The sequence below is a fragment of the Stigmatopora argus genome, chromosome 16, assembly GCF_051989625.1.
Source record: "Stigmatopora argus isolate UIUO_Sarg chromosome 16, RoL_Sarg_1.0, whole genome shotgun sequence".
Taxonomy (NCBI): domain Eukaryota; kingdom Metazoa; phylum Chordata; class Actinopteri; order Syngnathiformes; family Syngnathidae; genus Stigmatopora; species Stigmatopora argus.
Genome location: NC_135402.1, coordinates 13,331,430 through 13,358,664, shown reverse-complemented (window position 1 = coordinate 13,358,664; position 27,235 = coordinate 13,331,430). Strand labels below are relative to the sequence as shown.

Genomic DNA, 27,235 nt, shown 5'->3' with positions numbered 1-27,235 from the left:
CACACACACACACACACACACACACACACACACACACACACACACACACACACACACACACACACACACACACACACACACACACACACACACACACACACACACACACACACACACACACACACACACACACACACACACACACACACACACACACACACACACACACACACACACACACACACACACACACACACACACACACACACACACACACACACACACACACACACACACACACACACACACACACACACACACACACACACACACACACACACACACACACACACACACACACACACACACACACACACACACACACACACACACACACACACACACACACACACACACACACACACACACACACACACACACACACACACACACACACACACACACACACACACACACACACACACACACACACACACACACACACACACACACACACACACACACACACACACACACACACACACACACACACACACACACACACACACACACACACACACACACACACACACACACACACACACACACACACACACACACACACACACACACACACACACACACACACACACACACACACACACACACACACACACACACACACACACACACACACACACACACACACACACACACACACACACACACACACACACACACACACACACACACACACACACACACACACACACACACACACACACACACACACACACACACACACACACACACACACACACACACACACACACACACACACACACACACACACACACACACACACACACACACACACACACACACACACACACACACACACACACACACACACACACACACACACACACACACACACACACACACACACACACACACACACACACACACACACACACACACACACACACACACACACACACACACACACACACACACACACACACACACACACACACACACACACACACACACACACACACACACACACACACACACACACACACACACACACACACACACACACACACACACACACACACACACACACACACACACACACACACACACACACACACACACACACACACACACACACACACACACACACACACACACACACACACACACACACACACACACACACACACACACACACACACACACACACACACACACACACACACACACACACACACACACACACACACACACACACACACACACACACACACACACACACACACACACACACACACACACACACACACACACACACACACACACACACACACACACACACACACACACACACACACACACACACACACACACACACACACACACACACACACACACACACACACACACACACACACACACACACACACACACACACACACACACACACACACACACACACACACACACACACACACACACACACACACACACACACACACACACACACACACACACACACACACACACACACACACACACACACACACACACACACACACACACACACACACACACACACACACACACACACACACACACACACACACACACACACACACACACACACACACACACACACACACACACACACACACACACACACACACACACACACACACACAGTGGTACCTCGTCATGCGACCGCTCGTCATACAAAATGCTCGTCTTACGGGGGAAATTTCGATCGAATAATTCGCCCGTTATGCGGTCAAAATTTCGTGATGCGACCAAGCCAGGTCTTTTTTGCATATCTTTCGTGTATAACAATATTTACGAGCACGGAACTAATTAATTCAGACGAGTTTCTCATACGACCAGGAAACGCACAACGCGCATGCAAAAAGAGGGCTTTCTGGGTAATGAAGTATACTCTGCACACAAAACCATAGGCAATGGCAACCTTTCTCAGAATAAAATTTCATTACCCACAATCACTACGTAGGAAGCTCAGTGATGTCATTTCCTGTTATTCTTTCTTAGGAAAGCTCCCGCGATCGTTTTTTAAAGACTATTTCTCGTTGGCAAGTGGTCGTGCGTTATCCTATTGTGAGGACATTTGTGTGCATCATTTTGGGAATATTTTGAAGGCAATACAACAGCAAACAGTCCATCGATAGCGAACGTGAGGCGTGGCAAACCGCCAACCCGAAAAACGAAGGTAACAAAAGATTACAACAAAATTAGAATTCAGTTTTGTGCCCCTCTCCCCTCGGCGAAATCCGCCCAATTTTAGTTAGATTAAACACATTTTATTTCTATTAAACCACTAGTTATGTGTTACTTTGTTAATAGATGGGGAGTTAGAAGAAATAAAACATTTTTTCCAATCCAATATCCTGTTTTTGGTGTTTTTTCAGAGGGCTGGAACGAATTTAATTTTTTTCCATTCATTTCAATGGGAAACGTCCGCTCGAGTTACGAGAACCTCGTCATACGATCTCAGTCTCGGAACGGATTACAATCGTATGTCGAGGTGCCACTGTATTTATATTTATTTATTTATATATTTATTTATATATTTACATATTTACATATTTACATATATATTTATAAATATTTATTTATACAAATATATTTATATATACATGTATTAATGCATGTATTAATAAATTATGATTAATACATGTGTATATAAATGTATTAATACATGTGTATATATATGTATTAAAACATGTGTATATAAATGTATTAATACATGTGTATGTACGTGTTAATACATGTGTATGTACATGTGTTAATACATGTGTATGTACATGTGTTAATACATGTGTATGTACATGTATTAATACATGTGTATGTACATGTATTAATACATGTGTATATACATGTATTAATACATGTGTATATACATGTATTAATACATGTGTATATACATGTATTAATACATGTGTATATACATGTATTAATACATGTGTATATACATGTATTAATACATGTATTAATGCATGTATTAATGCATGTATTAATGCATGTATTAATGCATGTATTAATGCATGTATTAATGCATGTATTAATACATGTATTAATGCATGTATTAATACATGTGTATATACATGTATTAATACATGTGTATATACATGTATTAATACATGTGTATATACATGTATTAATACATGTGTATATACATGTATTAATACATGTGTATATACATGTATTAATACATGTGTATATACATGTATTAATACATGTGTATAAACATGTATTAATACATGTGTATATACATGTATTAATACATGTGTATATACATGTATTAATACATGTGTATATACATGTATTAATACATGTGTATATACATGTATTAATACATGTGTATATACATGTATTAATACATGTGTATATACATGTATTAATACATGTGTATATACATGTATTAATACATGTGTATATACACATGTATTAATAATTGGCACAGAAAACTATACATGCCGCTAGCCAGCGCCCCCGAAGCTCTATTGTGGGCTTGCCAACTCGAAATCTGATTGGTTAAAAGCAACAGTCTAGTTTAATGCAGCAGAGCCCGCAAGAACTGATTGTGAAGGCTTTGAGGCAGATCTGATCTGGCAACAAATAATGGCTGAAATGTGATTGGTTAAATGCTTCAATATGAAAACACACATCTGGAAGCAGTGGAACCAGGGGGAAAAGCAATGAAAGGAAGCTAACAGACCATTTGGAATAATAAGTATTGATGGACAAAATATAATATGATTCAGATATTTCTTGTTTATTCATATTGTATCCGTTTTTGTAAGTATAGAAACATCGATGTCATAAGAAACTTGCCCCGAGTTTGGTCGTTGTCATGGAGACTTGACACTGATTAACCGGACTTCGCCCAAAGTTTGGTCGTTGCCACGGAGACTTGTCACAGATTAATCAGACTTTGCCCAAAGTTTGGTCGTTGTCATGGAGACCTGCCACTGATTAATCAGACTTTGCCCAGAGTTTGGTCGTTGTCATAGAAGCCATACTATGCCCCTTTTTCCTATATAAAAACGGACCCACTGTTCATTCAGAGAGAGTTGCAAGGACAACAAACTGTGAGCGTGTTCGCAGCTGTTTGAGCTTTGTCCCTCCATGCTGCAGTCCGGTAATAAACCTATTTCCTTTAAATTGATCTCACTCTTTCTTAACCTATTCCTGAAGTTGGCTTTTCAGATTTATCGTACTTTGGTGCCAGAAACCCGAGACCCAACAGCCAACAATTGCCGGAGCGACGACAGAGCACGACGACAGCATCCTCCATTGAAAGGGTCAACCCGACGGACGTTCCCTCGCCGCTCCGGTGATCTGGTGACGGGTCCCCCGAACTAGCGCAGGTTCGGAACGAGAAAGATCGTGAGTTCACCCTTTGATTTCTGTCTCCGTGAAGTGTGATAATTTGAATGAGTATTATCACTGCGGTAGTATTAACAGTTTGTGGTCTGGGACCAATGTACGTAGAACATTAAAGTTTGTGGTCTGGGACCAACGTATGTAGAACATTATAGTTTGTGGTCTGGGACCAACGTAAGTAGAACAAGAATAGAGTCCGGGACTCCGCTAAGAATAAGTCAGGGACTTATAGTCTTGGTGTGTTTATAGAGTCAGGGACTCTGCTAAGACAAAGTCAGGGACTTGTGGTCTTGGTGTGATCAGAAATATTGGGTGAATCACGAAGTATTGAGATCAATTTTGGTAAATTTAGAATAGAATTGTTGTTTAAACTATTAAGTAAGTGATTAAAAAGGGTCGAAAAGCGACAAGGGAGATGGGTTTGTTGCCGGACTGCAGAATGGAGATCGGGGGGTTGCTGATGTGGGGTACGTGCAGATGCATAGTGTGGGGGGTTACCTGTGTCTGCCGTGATGGGTGGAGGCATGGTTTCTGTACCAATTTGAAGGATGTGGAAGGTTTGATGAACATAGAAAGGGAATTGTGAATAGAAAAGATTTTGTTAAGTGAATAGAAAATATTTTTCTAAGTGAATAGAAAAGATTTTGGTAAGCATGGAGAAAAGAGTAGTGCATAGAAAAGAAAGTTTGGGAAAAGCAGCTGAAGGTGTGACAGAGAGAGGGACAGAGAGAGAGGCAGAGAGAGAGTGAGAGAGAGAAAGAGAGTGACAAAGAGAGATTGGGGGAAAAAAGAAAAATCTTTAAGGAAATGTATTGAATTTGGGTTAGCAGAGGGAGACTGTGCTTCTCAACAGGAAACGGACCAACGGTGGTGCCAGGTGGTGCCTTAAAGTGGGAACGTCCATACCAAGTGTTCCTGACCAACCAGCAGACATGAAAATAGCCGAGAGGGGGATGAGGATCCACCTTTTGCACTGTAAGAAGGTTCTCTCAGTTGAAACGTTTGAGGAGACAGGCGAGATAAACTTTCTGACTTAATAAAACGAAACGGCAACCACTCCAATATTGATTGGAAAGATTATTGCTCAGCGAGCAATGCCATAAACCATAGGGAACTCTTTTATATAGGTTTTATTGTCTCCATATGCAAAAAAGATGAAAGCATTTCAATTGAGACTAAACCTTCTTACAAAGGGTTAAAATAAACGACCAGAAAGAGAGAAACTACAATGGGAAACGGAAGGAGCCACTCAACGCGAGAGCGGCCTCTATGCAAACAAGCCATCCGTCCCACAATCATTGTTTGAAGTAATTGCCAAATTGAGCCATGGGCGGAGCCATGTCTCAACAGGGGGATGATCAGTATAGTACAACAAACAATGCATGTTCCCAGAGGTCTCCAAACCTACTTTAAAAAATAATAATTGCAGAAACTGTCTCACCTGCTATAGACACAACTATCAAGGCAATGAACGACCCAAGCGCGGAACAAGGCAAACAAGGACATATCCCTTTGAGGTTCTGAACATGGATTTCATCGAGCTGAACCAAGATGGCATATACAGGTACTGTCTGGTGGTCATTGACCAAGTGGGTTGAGATATGCCCATCCAAGAAAGCGGACGCCAGGGCAGTCGCAAAAGCCATATGCAAAAGGATCATTCCAAGCCATGGAATACCACGAGTCATTTGGAGTGATGGTGGTGCTTGCTTCGTGAGCCGCGTGATGCAAGCTATGGGACGGCATCTTGCAATCGACCTGAGGTATCATTGCGCCTGCCGCCCCCAAAGTGCTGGACTCGTTGAAAGACTCAGACTGGTGGTGGAGGAGAGAGGAGAAGCGGATTCTCTCACTTAGTGGTTATGCAAAATGTTCCAAGTTTGACCACTAACTTCACCAAGTTGGCCACCACCGTCAAAGCTGATGAACAAGTGTCGGAGCTCACGACCATGATCCAGTGTGGGGGCTCGGATGTCCACCTCAAACACAAACACTGGTCAGTCTCCTCCAAAATCTTGATGGCTCTGTTCCCCTGGGTGGGAGCGGCAAGGAACGCCCTGCGTCTGGAGACCATTGACTGCAGGTTCTGGGCCTGTGTCGATGCGTCAGTCCGGCTGCAGCAAGGCCGAGAGGCCCGGGTAGACGCCATGGCCCAGGTGATTTTCCAGGGCTGCCCTGCTCTTGACTGAGTGGCCGCCCAGCGAGGAGGTGTGTGTGCCATGGTAGGAGACTCATGCTGCACCTTCATCCCTGCCAACGCATCCTACTCAGTCCATGATGCCCTACAAACTATGAAGAACATCCAGAACGCTATGACCAAAGATCCGGTTCCACAACGAGGATGGCTTGACTGGTTCCTCTCAGGCTCATGGACACAGACTCTTGAAATCCCTAGTACCGTTTGTAACTGTTATTGCTCTCGTGCTTGTTATCCTAACCTGTTGTTTACCCTGCTTCTCAGTTTTGATCAAACGTACCATTAATGCCACAGTCGAACACACCATGATTGTTGAAACCCAGCTAATGCTAACTCATATACACATGCAACAATCCATATTCATATCTGACCCTGATGTTGCACTACTGTCTGACACTGATTAATATGTCTTTCCTATTCTGAGACGCCATACCATGAGGCGATCGTCCCAAGCAGGAGGTCAAGGGAGCAATTTTCCCTCAACTGCGTGAAGGTTTTCGCAACCTTCTGGTCGGTCTAAACTCCAGTTCGAAGTAATTTGTGAAGAATTTCGTTCAAAAGTAGCGTCGCTAACAAACAAAGTTTCGATGTTTTTATACTCACAAGAGGAGGGAATTGTAAGATAAGATTGTAAGATAAAATGACAGTCGCTTGGCAATTGCTTGTTCATATTGTATCAGTTTTTGTAAGTATAGAAACATCGATGTCATTAGAAACTTGCCCCGAGTTTGGTCGTTGTCATGGAGACTTGACACTGATTAACCGGACTTCGCCCAAAGTTTGGCCGTTGCCACGGAGACTTGTCACTGATTAATCAGACATTGCCCAAAGTTTTGTCGTTGTCATGGAGACCTGCCACTGATTAATCAGACTTTGCCCAGAGTTTGGTCGTTGTCATAGAAACCATACTATGCCCTGTTTTCCTATATAAAGACTGACCCACTGTTCATTCAGAGAGAGTTGCAAGGACAACAGACTGTGAGCGTGTTCGCAGCTGTTTGAGCTCTCTCCCTCCATCCTGCAGTCCGGTAATAAACCTATTTCCTTTAAATTGATCTCACTCTTTCTTAACCTGTTCCTGAAGTTGTATTTTCAGATCTATCAATCCCTCTCTCCATCTCTATCCCTCTCTCCATCTCTATCCCTCTCTCCATCTCTATCCCTCTCTCCATCTCTATCCATCTCTATCCCTCTCTCCATCTCTATCCCTCTCTATCTCTCTCTCTATCTCTATCCATCTCTATCCCTCTCTCTATATCTATCCATCTCTATCCCTCTATCTCTATCCCTCTCTCTATCTCTATCCCTCTCTCTATCTCTAGCCCTCTCTCTATCCCTCTCTTTATCTCTATCCATCTCTATCCCTCTCTCTATCTCTATCCATCTCTATCCCTCTCTCTATCTCTATCCATCTATCCCTATCCATCTATCCCTATCCATCTATCCCTATCTCTATCCATCTATCCCTATCTCTATCATCTATCCCTATCTCTATCCCCATCTCTATCTCTATCCATCTATCCCTATCCATCTATCCATCTATCCCTATCTCTCTCTCTATCCATCTATCCCTATCTCTATCCATCTATCCGTATCCCTATGTCTCTCTCTATCCATCTATCCCTATCTCTATCCATCTATCCCTATCTCTATCTCTCTCCCCCTCTCCCCCTCTGGACTGTTGCTTTAACCAATCAGAATTCGATTTGGTGACACCAAGGCCTTCTCGCAGGCGTAGGGATACGTCATCACTTTCACCAACTATGATTGGCTAGTGATAGTGGACGAGCCAGAGCTACCAAACTGTATCTGGAGCGAGCTGCACAAGCAAATATATTGTTGTTGATTTAATAGCGGTTTTGTCAACCCGCAATGTCTGAAGGAGGAGAAGAAATGGATTTGTTTGCAGATTTACTGTCAAAGCCATTTTCAAGACGGACATTTCAAGACTGGATATCATTAAGAAAGGTCGGACAACTCCAAAGCAAGCAAGCCTTGCTATTAAAGAATGCTTTGCTCACCATTAGTTCATTATTATTGTTATCATACTTGCTTGCAACCAAGTACGAGCTTTGCTCCTGGAAGCCTTGGTTAGCCTAAACAAAGAGGAGCCAGAATACTGCAGCCTGTTGGGAACTTGCTCTGAGAACTGCACCTGGGGCATCTGCCCTCCACCACTGACCCTTCAGAAGGCTTCCAGATGCTTCAGTCCTCATCTGTTTTGACTAATGCGGATGTGTTTTGGTACACATGTATTAGACCTAATGCACATGGACGCACATTGATAAACAATGTCATATTGATGTTGATTAGAATATTCACGGATTGCATTAGCATTAAACAATTAATGTCAACTAGATTGCTTTCTGGTGCTTTGAAGGCATGCAAATTAAGAGAACCTAGGTTTAAAACCTACGAACTTGTAATTGCTATTACAGTGTTCGGATTGGGGTAAATTCAACTTCCACTTCACTCTTCTGTGCCGTCCAACCGTCAATTAGCCGGCCAGGGAGCTCTATTTTCACATAAGTGCAACGACGTAAGCCCGCTGCCCGGACCTAAATGAAATCTGAACTTCCACGTTACCCCTTGGGCGATGGCACCCGCAATAACATTACCGGGAGCTTTGAAACATTTCTGGAGAAATTCCACTGTCAGCTCTGCTACCACGAGACTCCTGGAGTCCGCTGAGTGAGCTCCATTTTCGGTTTAGGACCACGGTGTCCTCTGTAACGTCACCCGGGGCTTGCATTTAAAAAAAAAATCCTCCTTCGCCGATGCTCTCTGCCGTCCAGTTTGCTGAGCAAGTTCTATTTTCAAATAAGAGTCACGGCTAAGGTCACACGGGGCTCGCATTTTTGATAAAACTCCACCCTCATAGAGTCTCTTGGCCACTCAGAAAGCTCTATTTTTGGATAAAAATTACGGGCACCGCCCACTGCGCAACCATTTTTTTCCTTGGTGCTGAGTTGAGTGGCAGTCCTCTGTGTTCCGCCATTTTCTTAGTGGCAAGCGAAATACAGGGAAGTGGGTTCTCTTGTGAGTTCCATCGTGGATTTTGACTTTTTTATGACTTTTTTTTATTCTTCAGAAAAAAAATTGTGCAGTAAAGCCGCGAAAGTTGAAGCTGTGAAGTGAAGAAGGATCACAGTACAATGCGAAAAGTCAAATATATGCAGAAACAGTTCTTGAATTTGCAGCAAGGAGTGGCGAGACAGGTGTGAATGGATAGGATTTGAGGGGCAGAGTCGTGAAAGGAGTTTCATCAGTGAAACGCAGAGGAAGCGCCTGCTCTACAAACTGCTTTAACTCGTCAGTATGAACATTGGCACTGCAAAGCACTGCTTTACCCTACAGAGAGGCCTGATGCACAGAGGTCTCCACCTTGTCTTTTCAACACAACCACAGCATCAATAACAAAACAGCCGGTTGGACTGTTCTACTGTTACAAGGAGTGACCAGGTACTGGGGGAGAGGCAAAGCAGAGCCTCATCTCCCCATGAAGGTGGATAATACGGACAATTAATGCAACTGAACACAGTTCTACCGATGAGTCTGCTGAATACCATGCCATTAAAGACTGGAATTGCCGGACAAACACTCCAACATGAATTTGTCTTGATAAAAAGGTATGCGCAAGTGATCTAGAAGATTTACTCAATAAAATGGGAGTGACCATCTATTTCAGCCAGAATGGACTGATGATTCAGTTCCCTAATGGGCTTGTAATGAACTGTGGACTAAGATTGTTTGTTGGATGGAACATGGTGCCACAACACCTGCCTGAAGCAACAGCTGAGGTGATTTGGGTCCGACAAGGAGGGAGGCGCCGTCTACTCGGCAGTGATTTGGTTTACGAGAAAGTGTTTCAATCAATTAATAGATAGCTTGAGGCTTAATAGCACTGGCATCATTATAGGCAAGCAAGTGCAGAGGAAGCCTCCACCATGACTCTGGAACAGAGTGAGGGATACATGATGAGTTTTAAATCTCCACACATTTCACTAACATTTGCAATAGGACACAGCTCGAGAACTACATAATAATTGTTGACCATAGGTGACTTGAAGGGTGAATGCCAGGCATTCCCATGGACTACGGTAAAAGACACTCTCCTCGATGATGTCAGATTGTTTCCAGCCCTGCCTTATAGATTTGCATTTGGACTAGATAAACTGCTTCCATTAATTGCCCACGTACTCCCACTGTTTTGCAATTTTTCAGTATCAATTGACCTCATTGATGTGGGCATGTGTGAAGGCGTCCTGCTGTGAGACTTCCTGACCATAGGATGGATGGGCACTTGTGCCTTTATTCAGAGCTACAAAGTACTCCAGGAATTCCAGGAGTTTACCCGGAAATGCAAACGCAAACTCCCCGGACTCCGGACAACCTCCTTAAACTCCGGAAATCCCAAAAAGTTGTCACTTAATTTTTTTTAAGCAACCATTTCAGAAAAGTACCAAATTTCCCATTTAAATGCCTAGAAATTCACACCATCCCTACGGCTTCCACCATCCAACCCTAACCCTGAAATGGGGTCGACGGAGGTTTGCAGCTCTGATTGGTTTAACCATTTGTTTTAACCCCCTCTCAGAGCAAAAATCGACCACGGGCAATTTCACCTGGAATTATGACTGTTGAGCTGGTTCAAACGGTACACCGCGTTTAATAAACAAAACGGACTAATCTTCAACAGCAGATTAGTCGAAAAAGATTGTGCTTGCGTTTGTATGGGAGGATATTGTTATACTTCAACCAGTATTAATAGCACGGTACCAGTTGAAAAGGTCACAAGATGCATGAGAGGTATGCAAGTCGTGTTAAAATTAAAGTCTAACTCAGGGAGGTACAATAACCCGTCACTGTTTACTGGTAAAAACATTGCGCAAATGACGTAGTTGTAGTTTAGAACACACTTTTTTAGGAGTTACAATTGTGCTTACATCTTACATATTGTTGTGTACTTTCTTGTCTTAGAAGTCATATGATCATATTATTATATTTTGCCCTTGGTAATTTGTTTATATTTTGATTGTTTATGTCAATCGCTACATAGTTGAGAACGAAAAGGAGATTAATATTTACTAATAACCAGTATTAACATTTAAAAGTGACCTCACAGTGGGGTGTGATATAAGAAAGTTGAGGCTGTTTATTTGATCCAAGTGGCCGTGTTAATGAAGACAGCCATGGAACACTGCGTCTGCCAGAGGTCACCAGGGCAACATGGTATGAGTTACAAGAAGCCAAGGAGTGGAGATCAGCGACCAGTACCAGACTTCACAGCGGCCAACTGCAGACAGTCTTTGTCAGTCTACACACCTCTGCTAAGGAAAGGATGGTAGTAAAGACCCAGCGGGCTGTATCGGATACCTCTGTTTTGGGCAATAAATTGTTTAGATTTGAACACATTGTTATTAGAGTCCTTTTTTTGAAAACGAACATGCATGTAAACTTCAGGATTACAGGGTCAATTGGTGAATTAAAACAAAGTTTCCTTTAGCATGGAGGCAAATTAACATAAATTGTAGGAAGGTTCCAAAGGTCAAAATAATGAATAATTAAGTCATTGTAATCTAATCACTACGATTATCACTAATAACATTAACTTTTCATCTCGGAGGTAAGAAAAAAACTCAATTTCGGGTCATTCGGTTTCTAACAGGCCCGTTGAATAAAATTCCTCCAATTGCCATCATTTTCAAAATGACTTGACCCAAAACATACAGGAAATAATCCATGAATGTACCAAATTATTTAGGAAAAAACTGAATATTGAAACTAAAATGATTAGTGCTAAAAATGCACAAAAGTTTATCTTAGCCTGAAACTTAGATTTTCTAACACGTTTTCTTACCATGCCCCCAAAAATCTGTGAAAAATATTCAATTAAAATTTAGACGGCACTAAAATAGGATAAGCAGCATTTGTGTCATTCAGGTGTGAAACTTAACTACTGTACCATGATTACATTTCTGTTAAATAGTTTTTTCTTTAACCATAAAATTTAAAGTTAAAGCTCAAGCCAGTTTTCCTCACACTGAACATTTATTTCCAAAACACTTTAATATTCCAGTTTTTTTCCATTTTCTAACAAAAAGGATGATCAGATGCTTGCACTCCAGATTGTCGATGAGGAACACATTTTCAACCAGTCCAAACGCAAATTGGATTGGATAACTTTATTCATCCTGCATTCGGGAAATTTTGTTGTCACAGTAGCAAGAGGGTGAGGATGCAGAAATAGGAAAGATCCAAAAGTGATCTTGAACATGTGCTTTGAAGCAGACAGGAAGTTGATCAAAATGTGCCAGATTCTTCAAGAAACACAGGAAAACTTCCCAATTAGTATAATTCAAATTCATGTCTTTTCTCTCGTAGAAAATTGTTGAGATGAGTGCTTAACTCATTGGCTGCAATTAGAGCAATTAAGGTCCTATTTGGCAGTTATTATTCATGGATTAACCACAAAGTAGTCTACAGAGCTAACTGTTAAATCACATCGATTCATTAATTCATTTTCTATCCCTCACTAGTATCGCAGGGGTACTGGAGCCTATCCTAGCCAAGTATAAGTAGTAGGCTGGGGATACCCTGAATTGGTTACTCGGCAATCGCAGGGCACAATAAGACGAAGAACCATTCACATTTTGCATAATGAGACATCATATACCCCCCCCCCCCCCCCTCGTGAAACCTGGTAAATTGCATGAAGTTGGGTCCTTGAAAATTAGATCTTGGAGAAAAAAAGGATGAGCACCCCTAATTTAGAGTGTTCAATCAGCCTGCCATGCTTCTTTTTTAGATGTGGGAAGAAACCAGAGGACCTAGGGAGAACCAACTGGAGATTGAACTCTCAATCATTACTGTGAAACAGTAATGCTAAAACGTGATGGTCGTGTCGAATCGCATCTATCGCAAAATTAATTACATATAAATCATTTACTCATTGACTCAATGATCATGATTCATTAATTGACAGCGATAGATCTTGAATCCATTTTGATTTGAAATTTCCGACAGAATGCCTAGATTAATCACAATGAGTCAACAGATTAATAACTAGGAGCAAAATTATTCAACTGATTTCACTGTCAATTAACATTTTTCACTGCCAATTATTCAGTTGGTTTATCTCTCTTCGGCAATTAGTTGCAAATACAGTGCATGTGAAAGTATTCAGCCCTCCTTGAACTTTTCAACCTTTTGCCACATATTAGGCGTCAAACAAAGATATAACATTGTTTTGTCAAGAATCAGCAATCACGATGTGGAACGAAATTTATTGGATATTTTAGACTTTTTTTTAACAAATAAACTGAAAAGTTTATTATTATTTAATATTATTCGGCCCCTTTACTATCAGTGCAGCGAACTCACTTGAGAAGTTCAGTGAGTATCTCTGAATGATCCAATGTTGACTGAAGGTGATACTTTTTTTTTTTTTTTTTTAATCCACGTGTGTAATCATGTCTCCGTATAAATGCACCTGCTCTGTGATTGTCTCAGGGCTGTTTAAAGTGCAGAGAGCATCATGAAGACCAAGGAGCACACTAGTGATACTGTTGTGGAGAAGTTTAAAGTCAGATTTGGATACAAAAAAGATTTCTCAAGCTTTAAACATCTCAAGGAGCACTGTGCAGGCAAACATATTGAAATGGAAGGAGTATCAGACCACCACTGCAAATTTACCAAGAGTGGCCGTCACTCAAAATTTTAACCTCGAAACAGGTAGAAGACTGATCTTAGACGCAGCCATTAGAACCGTGATCACTCCGGATGAACTGCAGAGATCCACAGAGGAGATTCTGTACATGCGACAATAATCAGTCATAAACTGCACAAATCTGAACTTTATGTAAGAAGAAAGCCATTTTGCCACAATATTCATTAAAAGTCACATTTAATGTTTGTCACAAACCGACTGGGAGACACACCGAACATGTGGAAGAAGGTGCTCTGGTCAGATGAAACCCAATTTTAAGTTTTTGGCCACAATGCAAAATGATGTTTGGCATAATAGCAACATAGCTCATCACCCTGAACACACCATCCCCACTGTCAAACATGGTGGTTGCAACCTCATGGTTTGGCCCTGCTTTTCTTCAGCAGGGACAGTGAAGATGGTTAAAATTGATGGGAAGATGAATGGAGCCAAATACTAGAAGAAAACCTGTTGGAGTCTGCAAAAGACCTGAGACTGGGATAGGGATTATCTTCCAACAGGACAATGATCGAAAACATAAAGCCAAATATACAATGGAATGGTTCACAAATAAACATATCCAGGTGTTAGAATGGTCAAGTCAAAGTCCAGACCTGAATCCAATCGAGAATCTGTGGGCAGAGCTGAAGAATGCTGTTCACAAACTCTCTCTTTCCAACCTCACTGACCTCGAGCTGTTTTACAAGGAAGAATTGACAAGAATTTCAGTCCAGCGATGTGCAAAACTAAGTGATTTGCAGCTGTAATTGCAGCAAAGGTGGCGTTACAAAGTATTAATGCAAGAGGGCCGTATAATGTCGCACGCCCCACTTTTCAGGTTTCTATCTGTTAATTTTTTTTTAAATAGCCAATAAATTTAGGTCCACTTCACAATTGTGTCCCACTTTTTGATTCTTGACAAAAAGTTTTAATTTTTTATCTTTATGTTTAAAGCTGGGCGGCCCGGCGGCTTGAGTGGTTAGCGCGTTGGCCTCAAAGCTGTGGGGTCCTGGGTTCAAATCCAGGTCGGGCCACCTGTGTGGAGTTTGCATGTTCGCCGCGGGCCTGCATGGGTTTCTCCGGGTTCCCCGGTTTCCTTCCACATTCCAAAATCATGCATGGTAAGCTGATTGGACACTCTAAATTGCCCCTAGGTATGAGTGTGAATGGCTGTCTGTCTCCTTGTGCCCTGCGATAGGCTGCCCGCCAATACAGGGTGTCCTCCCCCACCCTAAGTCAGCTGTGATAGGCTCCAGCACCCCCCACAACTCGTTGTGAGGACAAAGTAGATCAGACAATGAAAAAAATGTATTTTTAAAGCCTGAAATGTGGCAAAAGTTTGAAAAGTTCAAGGGGACGATACTTTCACAAGGCACTGTATATTTGGCAAAATTATATACCATTAATTGCCACTGATCACATTTCAGTGCCATTGTCAGCGACAGACGTCCAATCCATTTGGATTGGGAATGGCACTGGTTGAGTTAAAACATAGATAGTAAAAACAACATCTAATTGTCACAATTTCATTTTTTGAAGGGTTTGTTTTTCTTTAACTATGCAGTTTTTTTTCAGTGCTAGTATTTGACTTTTAGTTTTTCACCCTCTTGTTTTTTGGTATCATTTTTCTATTGTATGTTTTAATATTTTTTAAAAGTAGTTTTTACAGTATTTCTTTTCCAGCTCATCTAATTTTCTATTTGTCATTATCTATAATTTATTTTCCCTGCTATTCTGCTGTGGTTTTTTGTTTGTTTGTTGATTTCTCACTTGTTTCCCCCTGTTGCTCCTCTTTGTCCCCAAGTTTTCCCAATATTTCCTCCAAATATTAGTTCTCTTTTTTAATTTAAGAACATATATTTCTGGGTTTTCCAGTTAGTTCTTCCAAGACAAAATGGGAGCTAACAAGTGGAGAAACTGCTGGTGTGGCAGAATCCAGAAAAACCTGGTGCTCAGGGTAGATGGGTCCAAGAAAAATAAAATAAAAATTAAGTTGCATCTGCCATACGCTCATTTTGCTGGAGGTGCCCGACTTCCTTCAGACATGCACGACAAACAGGTGTAATCTGGAGCGCACGCAAGTGAGCAAGCGAAGACGGAAATAGTGGTTTATTGAACTCCGCACTATTATGTACAATAATTTACTAGTTTGGCTAAAAATAAAAAATAAAAGAAAAAAAACGGCACGTGAATGACAGCATGCCATAAAGGGTGTGTCCGCTCGTACGTGAGAAGTGTTGAACTTGTTCTAGGAAAAGGGTCTGTCTTTAGATCTTGAGGTTCTTCAGAGTATCCGCTCGCTTTCTCAGCAGCTCTGTCACCTCTTGCAGCGAATGCAGGTGACTGCTCTGCAGCTTGTCCATTGCCGCCCGAGTGAACGATGACTCTTCCTAGAAACATCGAAAATAGCAAATATTTTTCCATTTCACCTTTTCCCCCTTAATGCTTTTAACCCTGTTACGCCTTTTATAAAATATTCTTGCGGGGCACTCATTGCCTGCCATTGATGGTGCTAGACATCCAAACCATTTGAAATAGTAGGGGAGAATTAACAAAAACTGATTTGCCTCTTGCCTCTCCCATTCAAAATGGGACGTTTAGCGCCGTCGAGGGTGCTGAAAGATGAGCATTTACAGCCACACTAGTCATTGGTAAGCTTGTAGCCTAGTTTTCATAAGGCTAATATTTGAGCCACTGACCTCAGTGGATCCTTCCAGTGACAAGTCTGCCATCTTGAGTGCCATGATACCCACTTCCTGCACCTTGATGTGTCCCAGGGCTTGGGCCAGCACGTCCTGCAAGCTGGCCGTCAGTTCCTGGAAGCCACACACCACCGCCGGCTGCATGGAAGGCGGTTGAATCAACTAGTGACAAACTACTTTCAATTCACAGCTGAAGGACGATTCGACTCCACGATCGAATGTCTATAATCGTCATGGGCACTGAGCGCTTCATCAACTATTGGAACAGGTCAGTGGCACTAAAACATGATCATTGGCAGTGATGGATTAATTGTAGAGATGATTTGCAAAGCATACCTTCCCACCTATAATATTCCCTTTTTTGTCTACTTTATTAGTGTGTTGGCCAGCCCTTGCACTTTGACCAATTTAGGCTGTATTGGTTGGACGAAATGGTGTTAGTTCATTTCACTCAAGTTGATCTACTTTGTAAGATGTATACATTGCTACATTTGTACCCCCAAAAAGTTTCTACTCAGTTTCCAGTCATTTTAGAATAATTAATGTTTTAGTGTCAGTCTTTTATTTTACTGTCTCATCGTGATAATTATACTCGGATTTGCAGTGTGCGCAGCGGTTTTTGGTCACATGAACCAATAGGAGCAGAGTCCTGTCCCGTGGTTTCAGATCAATACACAACAAGGCGACGACTGTATCTAGCACATACGAGCGAAGATAAAGAGACAAGGAAACCACCTTAAAAAAATACAAAATGGATTGTAACAATGTCATATGCATCTCGCAAATTGACTGCATGTAAGCCACACACACTTGTTCACTTGTTGTGTGTAATGGGCATGGGGGTGGGAGAGAGAGAATTCTATTTAGATCAAGATAACACTTATAATGTGAATTCTGGGCTGCAACTGTGATGTGATGTATTGGTCATTTAAGAGAGATGTACAAAAAAAGACAGAGTCGGAGGTGGATTTGCTTATCCTCACAAGGGTCGTGGAGGGTGCTGGAGCCTATCCCACCTAACTACATGCACCAGGCGGGGGACACCCTGAATTGGTGCCCAGCCAATGACAAAGTCATTTGACATAAGTATATTACATTGTCTTACATTGAGCAAAATACAGTGGTACCTCGAGATACGAGCTTAATTCGTCCCGGGACTGAGCTGGTATGTCGATTTACTCGGGGACTTTTTGCACCTGTCTTCTCCCGGGTTGGGTCTATTAGCCCCGCCTCCACCCTGACTTTCAGATGCAACCTATCGAGCGTTGTTTGCTTATGTATTCCCTTCAAAATATTCCAAAAATGATGCACACAAATGTCCTCACAGTAGGATAATGCACGACCACTTGCCAACGAGAAGTAGTAAATACTCCTCTCATAGTATATACTCCTCACAATCGCTCCGCCATTCGCACTGTCTAACAGAAGAAAAACAAAACTGAAAAAAATGCCCAGTGCTCGTAGAGACATTACACAAGGGAGTTGCGGGGAGAGAGACAGTGCCCATGATGTTCTTATGAGCAGCCTTTCGCGTCCACCATATGCTCGTGTATCAAAATTTGTCTCGTATCTCAAGATAAACATTTGCCCGAAATTTTACTGGTATCTCAAATTGCTCGTATGACGGGGCACTTGTATGTCAAGTTACCACTGTATTTAGTTTGAACCTTGTCTTGTCTGTAGTGCTCATCATAGCAAACCAGCCTTTTGTCACAGATATTTAATTACATTTTTAATTAAAGAAAAAGATCGAATGGCCTTGGAGGTGTGGTACCACAGAAGCTGTTAACTAGAGATCGACCGATGTGGGTATTTTAGGACCGACACCGATTATTAGCAGTTAGAGGTCGATAACCAATATTTGGAGCTGATATTCATTTGCAGTAAGAGTGTAATAAAAAAAATGAATACCGTACTTTCTCGCATACAAGCTGCATTTTTGGCGAAAAAATGATTACTGAATCCAGGGTATGGCTTATTTGTGCACAAATAAGACTTGACATGCAGGAAACTCCAAAGTGACAAAGACGAAACGCCACAACGCAAGACAATGTGGCCGATATGGTCCTTCATTTCGAAATCGAGAAAAGATAAACAGATAAAACGTTTAACAAAATTTATTTTCATGGCTATGAATGAAATTCAAAAACGTGAGCTGACTGGCCAGACGCGATTAGCCTTGATACATGCCATACCATGCCAGCACAACTCAATAGTTGTTAAGGCTGATCGAAGGTTGTGCAGTCGATCATTAAAATATCAGCCTTGATTCCTGCGTAATGTGTGTCGCATGCCATTACTGCACCCAGAGACTTGGTGAACACTAGAACGCTACGGACACACGTCCTGGTAGTACTGCTCACGTGACTTCCTTTTTTTAATTTGTCTATGTGCAGGCAACGCCCTTTCAGAACACAGAAAATTATTGTACATTTGTGATTATAAAATAAAACAAAATTCCGCTCTAATTTCTTTCTTTTTATTTCTTGTTCGAAAATGACAACTATTGCAGTAGTATGAACCATCAAAGTAATCGAGATATTTCAACATTAGAAGCAATATGGCCGCCACAATGTCTTAAACTTCTGGTAAGAAAATTGTAATTTCTGTCGTTAAAAAGCATCAGGTTCTCGTCAATATAGACTTATTTTTTCAAATTGAATAAATTGATAACTTCCTTATGATAATGTGCAATCCAGCAGATGATACTTTCGATTCATACAATATCTCAGAAATACCATGTGCGATTCTTTTTATTAAGATTTTCCCTTCAAATTAACACATTTGTCCTCCCTATTAAAACCCATGAATATGGAGGTGAAAATTGTGAAACAGGGGGCGGGCGTCTTATACGAGAAATTGTAAAATTCAACGATGAGGCGGCTTATATGCGGGAAAATTCACTAATGCGAGCACTGAATGTCTATGACCATTATTAAATTAAACAAAAAAGATAAATCTTCAATATAACTACCGTATTTACTCGCATATAAGACACCCATTATAATTCAGATTTTTTAATGCACTGTAAACCTAATGTGCAAAAATGCATTTCCCGCGATTACCACATTAATTGCTTTATTGAATTACAATTTTCTAACCAGAAGTTCAAGATGTTGTGGCAGCTACATTGCTTCTAATGTCAAAATATCTCAATTCCTACGATGTGTCATATTACTGCAATAGTTGTCACTTTTGAACAAGAAATAAAACGAAAAAAAATCTAAGTGGAATTTTGTTTTATTTCAAAATCAAGGCTACTCGGGTCTGGCCAGTCAGAGCCAGTTTGATTAGGTAAGACGGCAACGGCAACACCCCAGGTAAGATGGCGGCGCCCCGCTTTAGATAAAATGGCCGCGCCCTGAGCGAGCAGTGAGTTTTTTTCACGAGATACGCTTTTTTCTTGAATTTCATTCATAGACATCAAAATACATTACAATACATACTTCAACCTAGTCAACTGCAGTTGCAAGACATGTAAATATGAAACTGAAAGATGTTCTTGTACGTATCGTGTACAGATATTATTTATATATTATATTTATTTGGGAGGACAGCTGTATGGATGATCACTATGAGAAAAGTATATTGATGAGTAATACAGAGCTGCCAAACATCAAAAATAGTGACCCTTTTTCTGAGTGCCATTTACCAGCGATGCGCAAAGCAAGCAAATGTTTACCTTGAGATACGAGATCAAATTTGAGATACGAGCATTCGAGACAGCCAGGTGGCCAAGCCGCAAGAGGTTCTTTATGATTTCAGCGCATTTCTCTGCGCATCTCCCTCGTGCAAAGATTTCTACGAGGACTGGGCGGAGCGTTGCAGTTTTTTACGTGTTTTTGCATCATTGCAGAATTAAGGGAAACACAATGGTCCAAAGCAAGCCCGTGCAAAGAAGGGTAGTGCGAAGAAAAGGCGTATGATGACAATCGATATTAAGCACGAAATAATCGAAAAACATGAGTAATGTACGCATGACCGAGCTGGCTCGCTAATACGTATGGAGAAGCAGGAAGTTCCGACTCGAAAGCCCCCGTGGAATACATTAGCCTCTTTGACTTGGTTATTGCACAAGGTTTAAATTAAATGTAACGTAAGATTAAAACCTTTTATGTGTGTATAGGAATCTAATTTCATATTTAAAGTTTATGTTACAAGCGCATCCGTCTCTCTCTCCCTCCCTCGACAATTATCACGATAACTATCACATCTTTTTGATTCAAATTTGTAACTTCAAACTTTGAATAAGTAAATAAAGATAAGATAACTCCCTCCTTACACTATGAAAAGTAAAGACTAAAACCTGCAGAAATTTGTCTTTATTTTTATAAATTTACCTTCAAACCAAAAGTTGCTGTACAATATTAAATACATAACAAGTTTTTGATTTGTGAAACGTTTTCAGAATATTTACATAAAATGGGAAAACACCTTGATATCAAGTAAGACAAATATTACAGGCTGTCATCAAATGAGTTCAATGGGTTAAGGACATTTTCAATTAGGCTGCACTTTGCGCACAGGTACTTATGAGGCATTAAAAAAAAGAGAAAACGCTAGGGAGAATTCACTTTTATGTTTTAGTGGGTTGGCTCGGTGTTGTTCTGCATCTCATAATCGCTTAGTTTGGCTGTTATTGTCCTTTTGCGTTTATGCTCTGCGTTAGCCTCTATTGCTAACATGCTAAAAACACGTTTGCCCATCATCCCTTTCTCCTGAGCGTTGGTCTGGAACTACCGTTCATCTCACAACAGCGCTTCCGTTTTCTGTGGTGGCCAGGTGGTGTAATTGCAGGTTAAAACTATCGAATTAAGATCTTAAGTTTTTAATATTATTTCACGATTATCGTTATTGTTTTATCGCCCAGCTCTTACAGGAAGTGACCTGAAATAAATTCTTAAAATATATACAAGTGACGTAGAAATGCCTCCCAAATCAATGCAAAAAACCTTGAAAACTGGAAAACCACATTAAACAATTTTGAAAAAAATCCTGAAAAAGTGAAAAAGAACAGGAAAAATACCAAACTCCCAACACTACCACCAGCACCAATCAGGGATTTATATACATTTAACTTTCAGCTAATGTTGCAATTAATCTAATGGTGTATTCAATCTGTACATTTTAATCCAGGAATGATGAGGAAACTACAACATTTATGGATGATTTTCATTGGCTTAACTCATTGGCTGTCATTGATGGCAAAAATTCTGATCCACTTGAACTTGAATCACAGAAATAGTTTACCTGAGCCGCGCCGATGTCCTTTTTTTTCTTTTTCTTCTTCTGTAGGATGGACTTGAGTGGACGAAGGACTTTGGTACAGTAGCTGGCGACCCATAAGACCACGCACACAGTCTGTGTGGAAGCGCAAAAAAGAAGCTGACCAACGACCAGAGACAAGTTTTCAAGCACAAAACCAGAATATCCAACCATAATATTCATTTTATTTAATATTGTCCCAAAAAATATTTTCATTATATTATTGTTTTAAACTTTTTGTTGGAGGGGGTCTAAGACAGTAACACAGTGTCTGATAGAGTCAGTTCTATGATTAGTATTTGAACACCCTGCTATATTGCAAGTTCTCCCAGTAAGAAATTATTGAGGGATCTGGAATTTTCATCATAGGTGCATGACCACTTTGAGAGATAATCTAAAAAGGAAAACCTAGACATCACAATGTAGGGCTTTTTTTAAACCATTTATTGTGTGATACAGCTGCAAATACGTTTTTTAAAACCAATGATAATTTTTGGTACAGTAGCCTTTGTTAAACGTTTCCTGTATTTTTTTCCTTCTCCTTAATATAGTGGAGTTGTCCCGTCCCATGCGCAGAAAAACACCCCCAAAGCATGATACTTCACAATAGGAATGGTGTTCTTGTGGTACTTATTCCTCCAAACACGGTTAGTGGAATAATGACCAAAAAGTTCTATTTTGGTTTCATTAGTCACAAAACCTTCTCCCATGACTCCTTTGTATCCTCCAAATGGTCATTGGGAAAATAAAACGGACCTTGACATGTCCCAGTTTAAGCAGGGGAACTTTTCGTGCCATGCATATTTCAAAACTTGATGTCTAGTGTATTACCAACAGTAACCTTGGAAAAAGTGGTCCCAGTTCTTTTCAGGTCATTGACCAAATCATCTCCTGTAGTTCTGGACTAATTAGTAGTACTCGTGAGACCCTATAACGTGATATATTGGAGTGGACGTTTTTTTCACCATGTAGCTTAGCAATTTCTCCGTATCCCTTTCAAGCCTTGTTGAGGTATACCATTTTGGCGCTGGTATCTGGTGGACAGCTCTTTGGTCTTGTCCAAGTTTCAAGTTTGAGTCTTACTGATTGTATGGAGTGGACAGGTGTCTTCATGCAACTAACGGCCTCAAACAGATGCATCTGATTCAGGATAATACATGGAGTGGAAGCGGACTTTTAAAGGCTGACTAACACGTCTTGGAGGGTCAGAATTCTAGCTGATAGACAAGTGTTCTAATACTTATTTGCAACTGTATCACACAAATCAAAAAAGTAAAATTGTACATTGTGATTTCTGGATTTTTCTTTTTAGATTATCTCTCACAGTGGACATACACTGACGATAAAAAATTTATACACGTCCGTGATTTTTTAAATGGGAGAAGTTGCAATATAGCAAGAAGGGTGTTCAAATACTGACTGTATAAAAATATTTACATAATGTAAACATTAAGCAAATATTGAGCATTAAGCAGCTGACAAAAACGACTTGGACTAATTTTTAAAAGTATTTTTCAAAATCTTTTTCACCACAGCACTCATCAAGAAGGCACAACAGAGGCTACACTTCATGAGAGTACTCAGGAAGGAGCAACTCAACACCAACAAACTTCTACCGGTCTGCCATTGAGAGTATGCTGACCTACGCTGTATCAGTCTAGCACTCAAGAAGCTGACCGGAAAGACTGCAGAGGGTGACTACTTATTTATTGATTATTTATCTCTACTATATATTGATTTTCTATGTGTCTACTTGCTTGTTGTTGCGTCCATAGACTCAGCGAGTGGTGCGATTTGGCGCTGAACATCTACAAAAACAATGGAACTCATCCTGGACAGGCGGAATAAGCCCACTTCACTCTGCTGACCTCACTTGGACTACTTATTTATTCATTTCTTATTTATTGATTATTTATTTGTTGGTGTTTGTGCACTAGTGGTGAAAGCTTTAAATCACATTATACTTGTATAATGACAACAAAAGCATTCAATTTAATTTATTTTTAAAAATAGGACAATTTTTCGTCATCTATGTCTTTGAAGGATTTATTGACAAATTAAATTGATCATGGCTGCGTGGTTTGACGGAAGTGTTGGGCAACTCACTTCCACGAAGAAGACGAGGTTTTCTAATAAAGTGGGTTTGATTTTTAACTTTCCGTCTTTGATGTCTAGTTGGTCTCCTGCACATTTATTCAGCATTTCTGCAACAGAAACAAGAGGGAGGTGAAGACCAAGACGTGGTGAAGGAAATGTGGGGAACGGCGCAAACCTTGAAGCTGAACGGCGAGTGACTTGAAAACATTACATATCTGTGTTTGGAGTTCCAATGAGTCGTCTGCGGAAGTAAAGAAGGTGTAAAAAATTATGCTCTGATTTTAGTCCATCACAGAGAAAATGGCAGGTATTCTAAGACACAGGAAAGACCCATACAGTAAAACCTTGACATACGAGAGTCCCAACATACGTGAAATTTGAGATACATGGAAAATTCTGAGCAAATTTTTGCCTTAATACAAGACAAATATGAGATACAAGCATAAGAGATGGTTCCCGATACGGCCGTCCAGGGGGCCAAATATGAGAGAGGCTGCTTATGAGAACAGCATCGCTGTCTTCTCTCCACATCTCCCTTGTGTAAAGATATCTATGAGCACCACAGGGACGTACAGGTTGAACATACAAGCTACACCCACACGCTAAAAACACGTTTTTAAAAAGGTGACAGAAGCAAAACTGAGTTCTGTTGTACTTTATTTAGCCATTTTACAATGTACTCACGTCATCATCACCCACAAATCCATCAAAGTCCTCGTTTTCTGTGTCCGAATTGAACAATTGTCCAAATGAGTCATCGAAAACAAGTTTCATACGTTCGTCCAGGCGGCCACAATCCATTCGCAAATAGTAGCTAGCATAACTATTCCAATGCTGTCTTCCGTGCTTCATAAAGCTGTGTTGATGTCAAAGGCCAGGCCACAATCCATTCGCAAATAGAAGCTAGCTAGTAGCTAGCGTAACTATTCCAACGCTGTCTTCCATGCTTCGTAAAGCTGTGTTGATGTCGAAGGCCAGTCCACAATCCATTTGCAAATAGTAGCTAACTAGTAGCTAGCGTAACTATTCCAACGCTGTCTTCCATGCTTCGTAAAGCTGTGTTGATGTTGAAGGCCAGGCTACAATCCATTCGCAAATAGTAGCTAGCTAGTAGCTAGCATATCTATTCCAACGCTGTCTTCCATGCTTTGTAAAGCTGTGTTTATGTCGAAGGCCAGGCCACAGTCCATTCGCAAATAGTAGCTAGCTAGTATCTAGCGTAACTATTCCAATGCTGTCTTCCATGCTTTGTAAAGCTGTGTTGATGTCGAAGGCCAGGCCACAATCCATTCGCAAATAGTAGCTGGCTAGTAGCAAGCGTAACTATTCCAACGCTGTCTTCCATGCTTCGTAAAGCTGTGTTGATGTTGATGTCCAGGCCACAATCCATTGTGTGTACAGTGGTACCTCGTCATACGATCGTTCGTCACACAATATTCTCGTCTTACGACGGAAATTTCGATCGAATAATTCGCCCGTCATGCGATTAAAATTTCGTGATGCGACCAAGCCTTTTTTGCATATCTTTCGTGTATAACAATATCTACGAGCACTGAACGATTAATTCAGACAACTTCCGACCAGGAAACGCACAACGCGCATGCGCGGGCAAAAAGAGGGCTTTCTGGGTAATGAAGTATACTCGTGCACACAACGCCGATAGGCAATGGCACTCTTTCTCAGAATGAAACTTCATTACCCACAATCAATACGTGGGTAAGCTGAGCTGTTGCATTTCCTGTTATTTGTATTATCTAATACGAGGAGTATTATATTACTTCTCGTTCGCTGATCCTAAGAACATCAGCGGCACTGGCTCGCAATTCCCTCTTTGTAATATTTCTGGTCGCAACTCTCTCTCATAGGCGCCGTTCAAAGCGGCTGCGTTCAGAGCCATTTCAACGAGGGAGTTGCGAGCCGGTCTTTAGGAGCAGCGGAGCGATGGCTAAAATGTACTACAAGACTATTTCTCGTTGGCAAGTGGTCGTGGGTTATCCTATTGTGAGGACATTTGTGTGAATCATTTTCGGAATATTTTGAAGGGAATACGTAGTACAACAGCAAACAGCCCATCGATAGCGAACGTGAGGGTGGAGGCGTGGCAAACTGCCAACCCGGAAAACGAAGGTAACAAAAGATTACAACAAAATTAGAATTCAGTTTTGTGTAAAGTTACATTAAACATATGTTTGAGTGTCTGTATATATTAATCCAAGTTAATTTAAATTTTTTTTTTCCGTTTACGAGTGCGTTGTCGTGGAAAAAAAACGAACCCCACCCCCCCACACGTCTGTCTCCCGTTGGCGAAATCTGCCCAATTTTAGTTAGATTAAACACATTTTATTACTATTAAACAGTGGCGGGCCGTCAGGGCCTTCAAGCCCTTCTCTGCTGGCCTAAGAAATATCTGAATCATATTATATTTTGTCCATCAATACGTACTTATTATTCCAAATGGTCTGTTAGCTTTCTTTCATTGCTTTTCCCCCCGGTTGCACTGCTTCCAGATGTGTGTTTTCATATTGAAGCATTTAACCAATCACATTTCAGCCATAATTTGTTGCCAGATCAGATCTGCCTCAAAGCCTGCACAATCAGTTCTTGCGGGCTCTGCTGCATTAAACTAGACTGTTGCTTTTAACCAATCAGATTTCGAGTTGGCAACCCCACAATGATTTTTCATAGGCGTTAGCATTTTGCTGGCTGGGACATGTCATTGCTTTCACAAACTATGATTGGCTAGTAGGCGGGCCAAAGCAATACCGAGGCAGCCGAGATCGCAAACTCCACCCACTATGGCCGACAGAAGCAAAAACAAATAGATTCTGTTTGCTCACAAAGCTATTTTCCAGACGGACTTTTTCAGGAAAAAAATGGACATCATTAAGA

General features: G+C 41.0%; 1 protein-coding gene and 1 long non-coding RNA gene across 3 annotated transcripts in view; one reads left to right on the top strand and one right to left on the bottom strand.

The window, feature by feature from the left end:
* Positions 1 to 1,683: 1,683 nt before the first annotated feature.
* On the top strand, positions 1,684 to 11,984 carry LOC144091190 (uncharacterized). Its single transcript, XR_013305644.1, has 2 exons — positions 1,684 to 2,200; positions 5,828 to 11,984. It is a non-coding gene; the product is annotated as an uncharacterized LOC144091190 (long non-coding RNA).
* Positions 11,985 to 16,376: 4,392 nt separating this feature from the next.
* Positions 16,377 to 27,235, bottom strand: part of naa25 (N-alpha-acetyltransferase 25, NatB auxiliary subunit) — a 109,162-nt gene continuing 98,303 nt past the window's right edge. For both annotated transcript variants that reach the window (XM_077622185.1, XM_077622186.1), the window contains 5 exons: positions 24,522 to 24,587; positions 24,356 to 24,453; positions 22,235 to 22,345; positions 16,982 to 17,122; positions 16,377 to 16,672 (listed from right to left, as the gene is read on the bottom strand). In XM_077622185.1, coding sequence (XP_077478311.1) covers positions 16,550 to 16,672; positions 16,982 to 17,122; positions 22,235 to 22,345; positions 24,356 to 24,453; positions 24,522 to 24,587 — 539 coding nt within the window. In that variant the 3' untranslated portion in view covers positions 16,377 to 16,549. The remainder of the gene's footprint in view (positions 16,673 to 16,981; positions 17,123 to 22,234; positions 22,346 to 24,355; positions 24,454 to 24,521; positions 24,588 to 27,235) is intronic.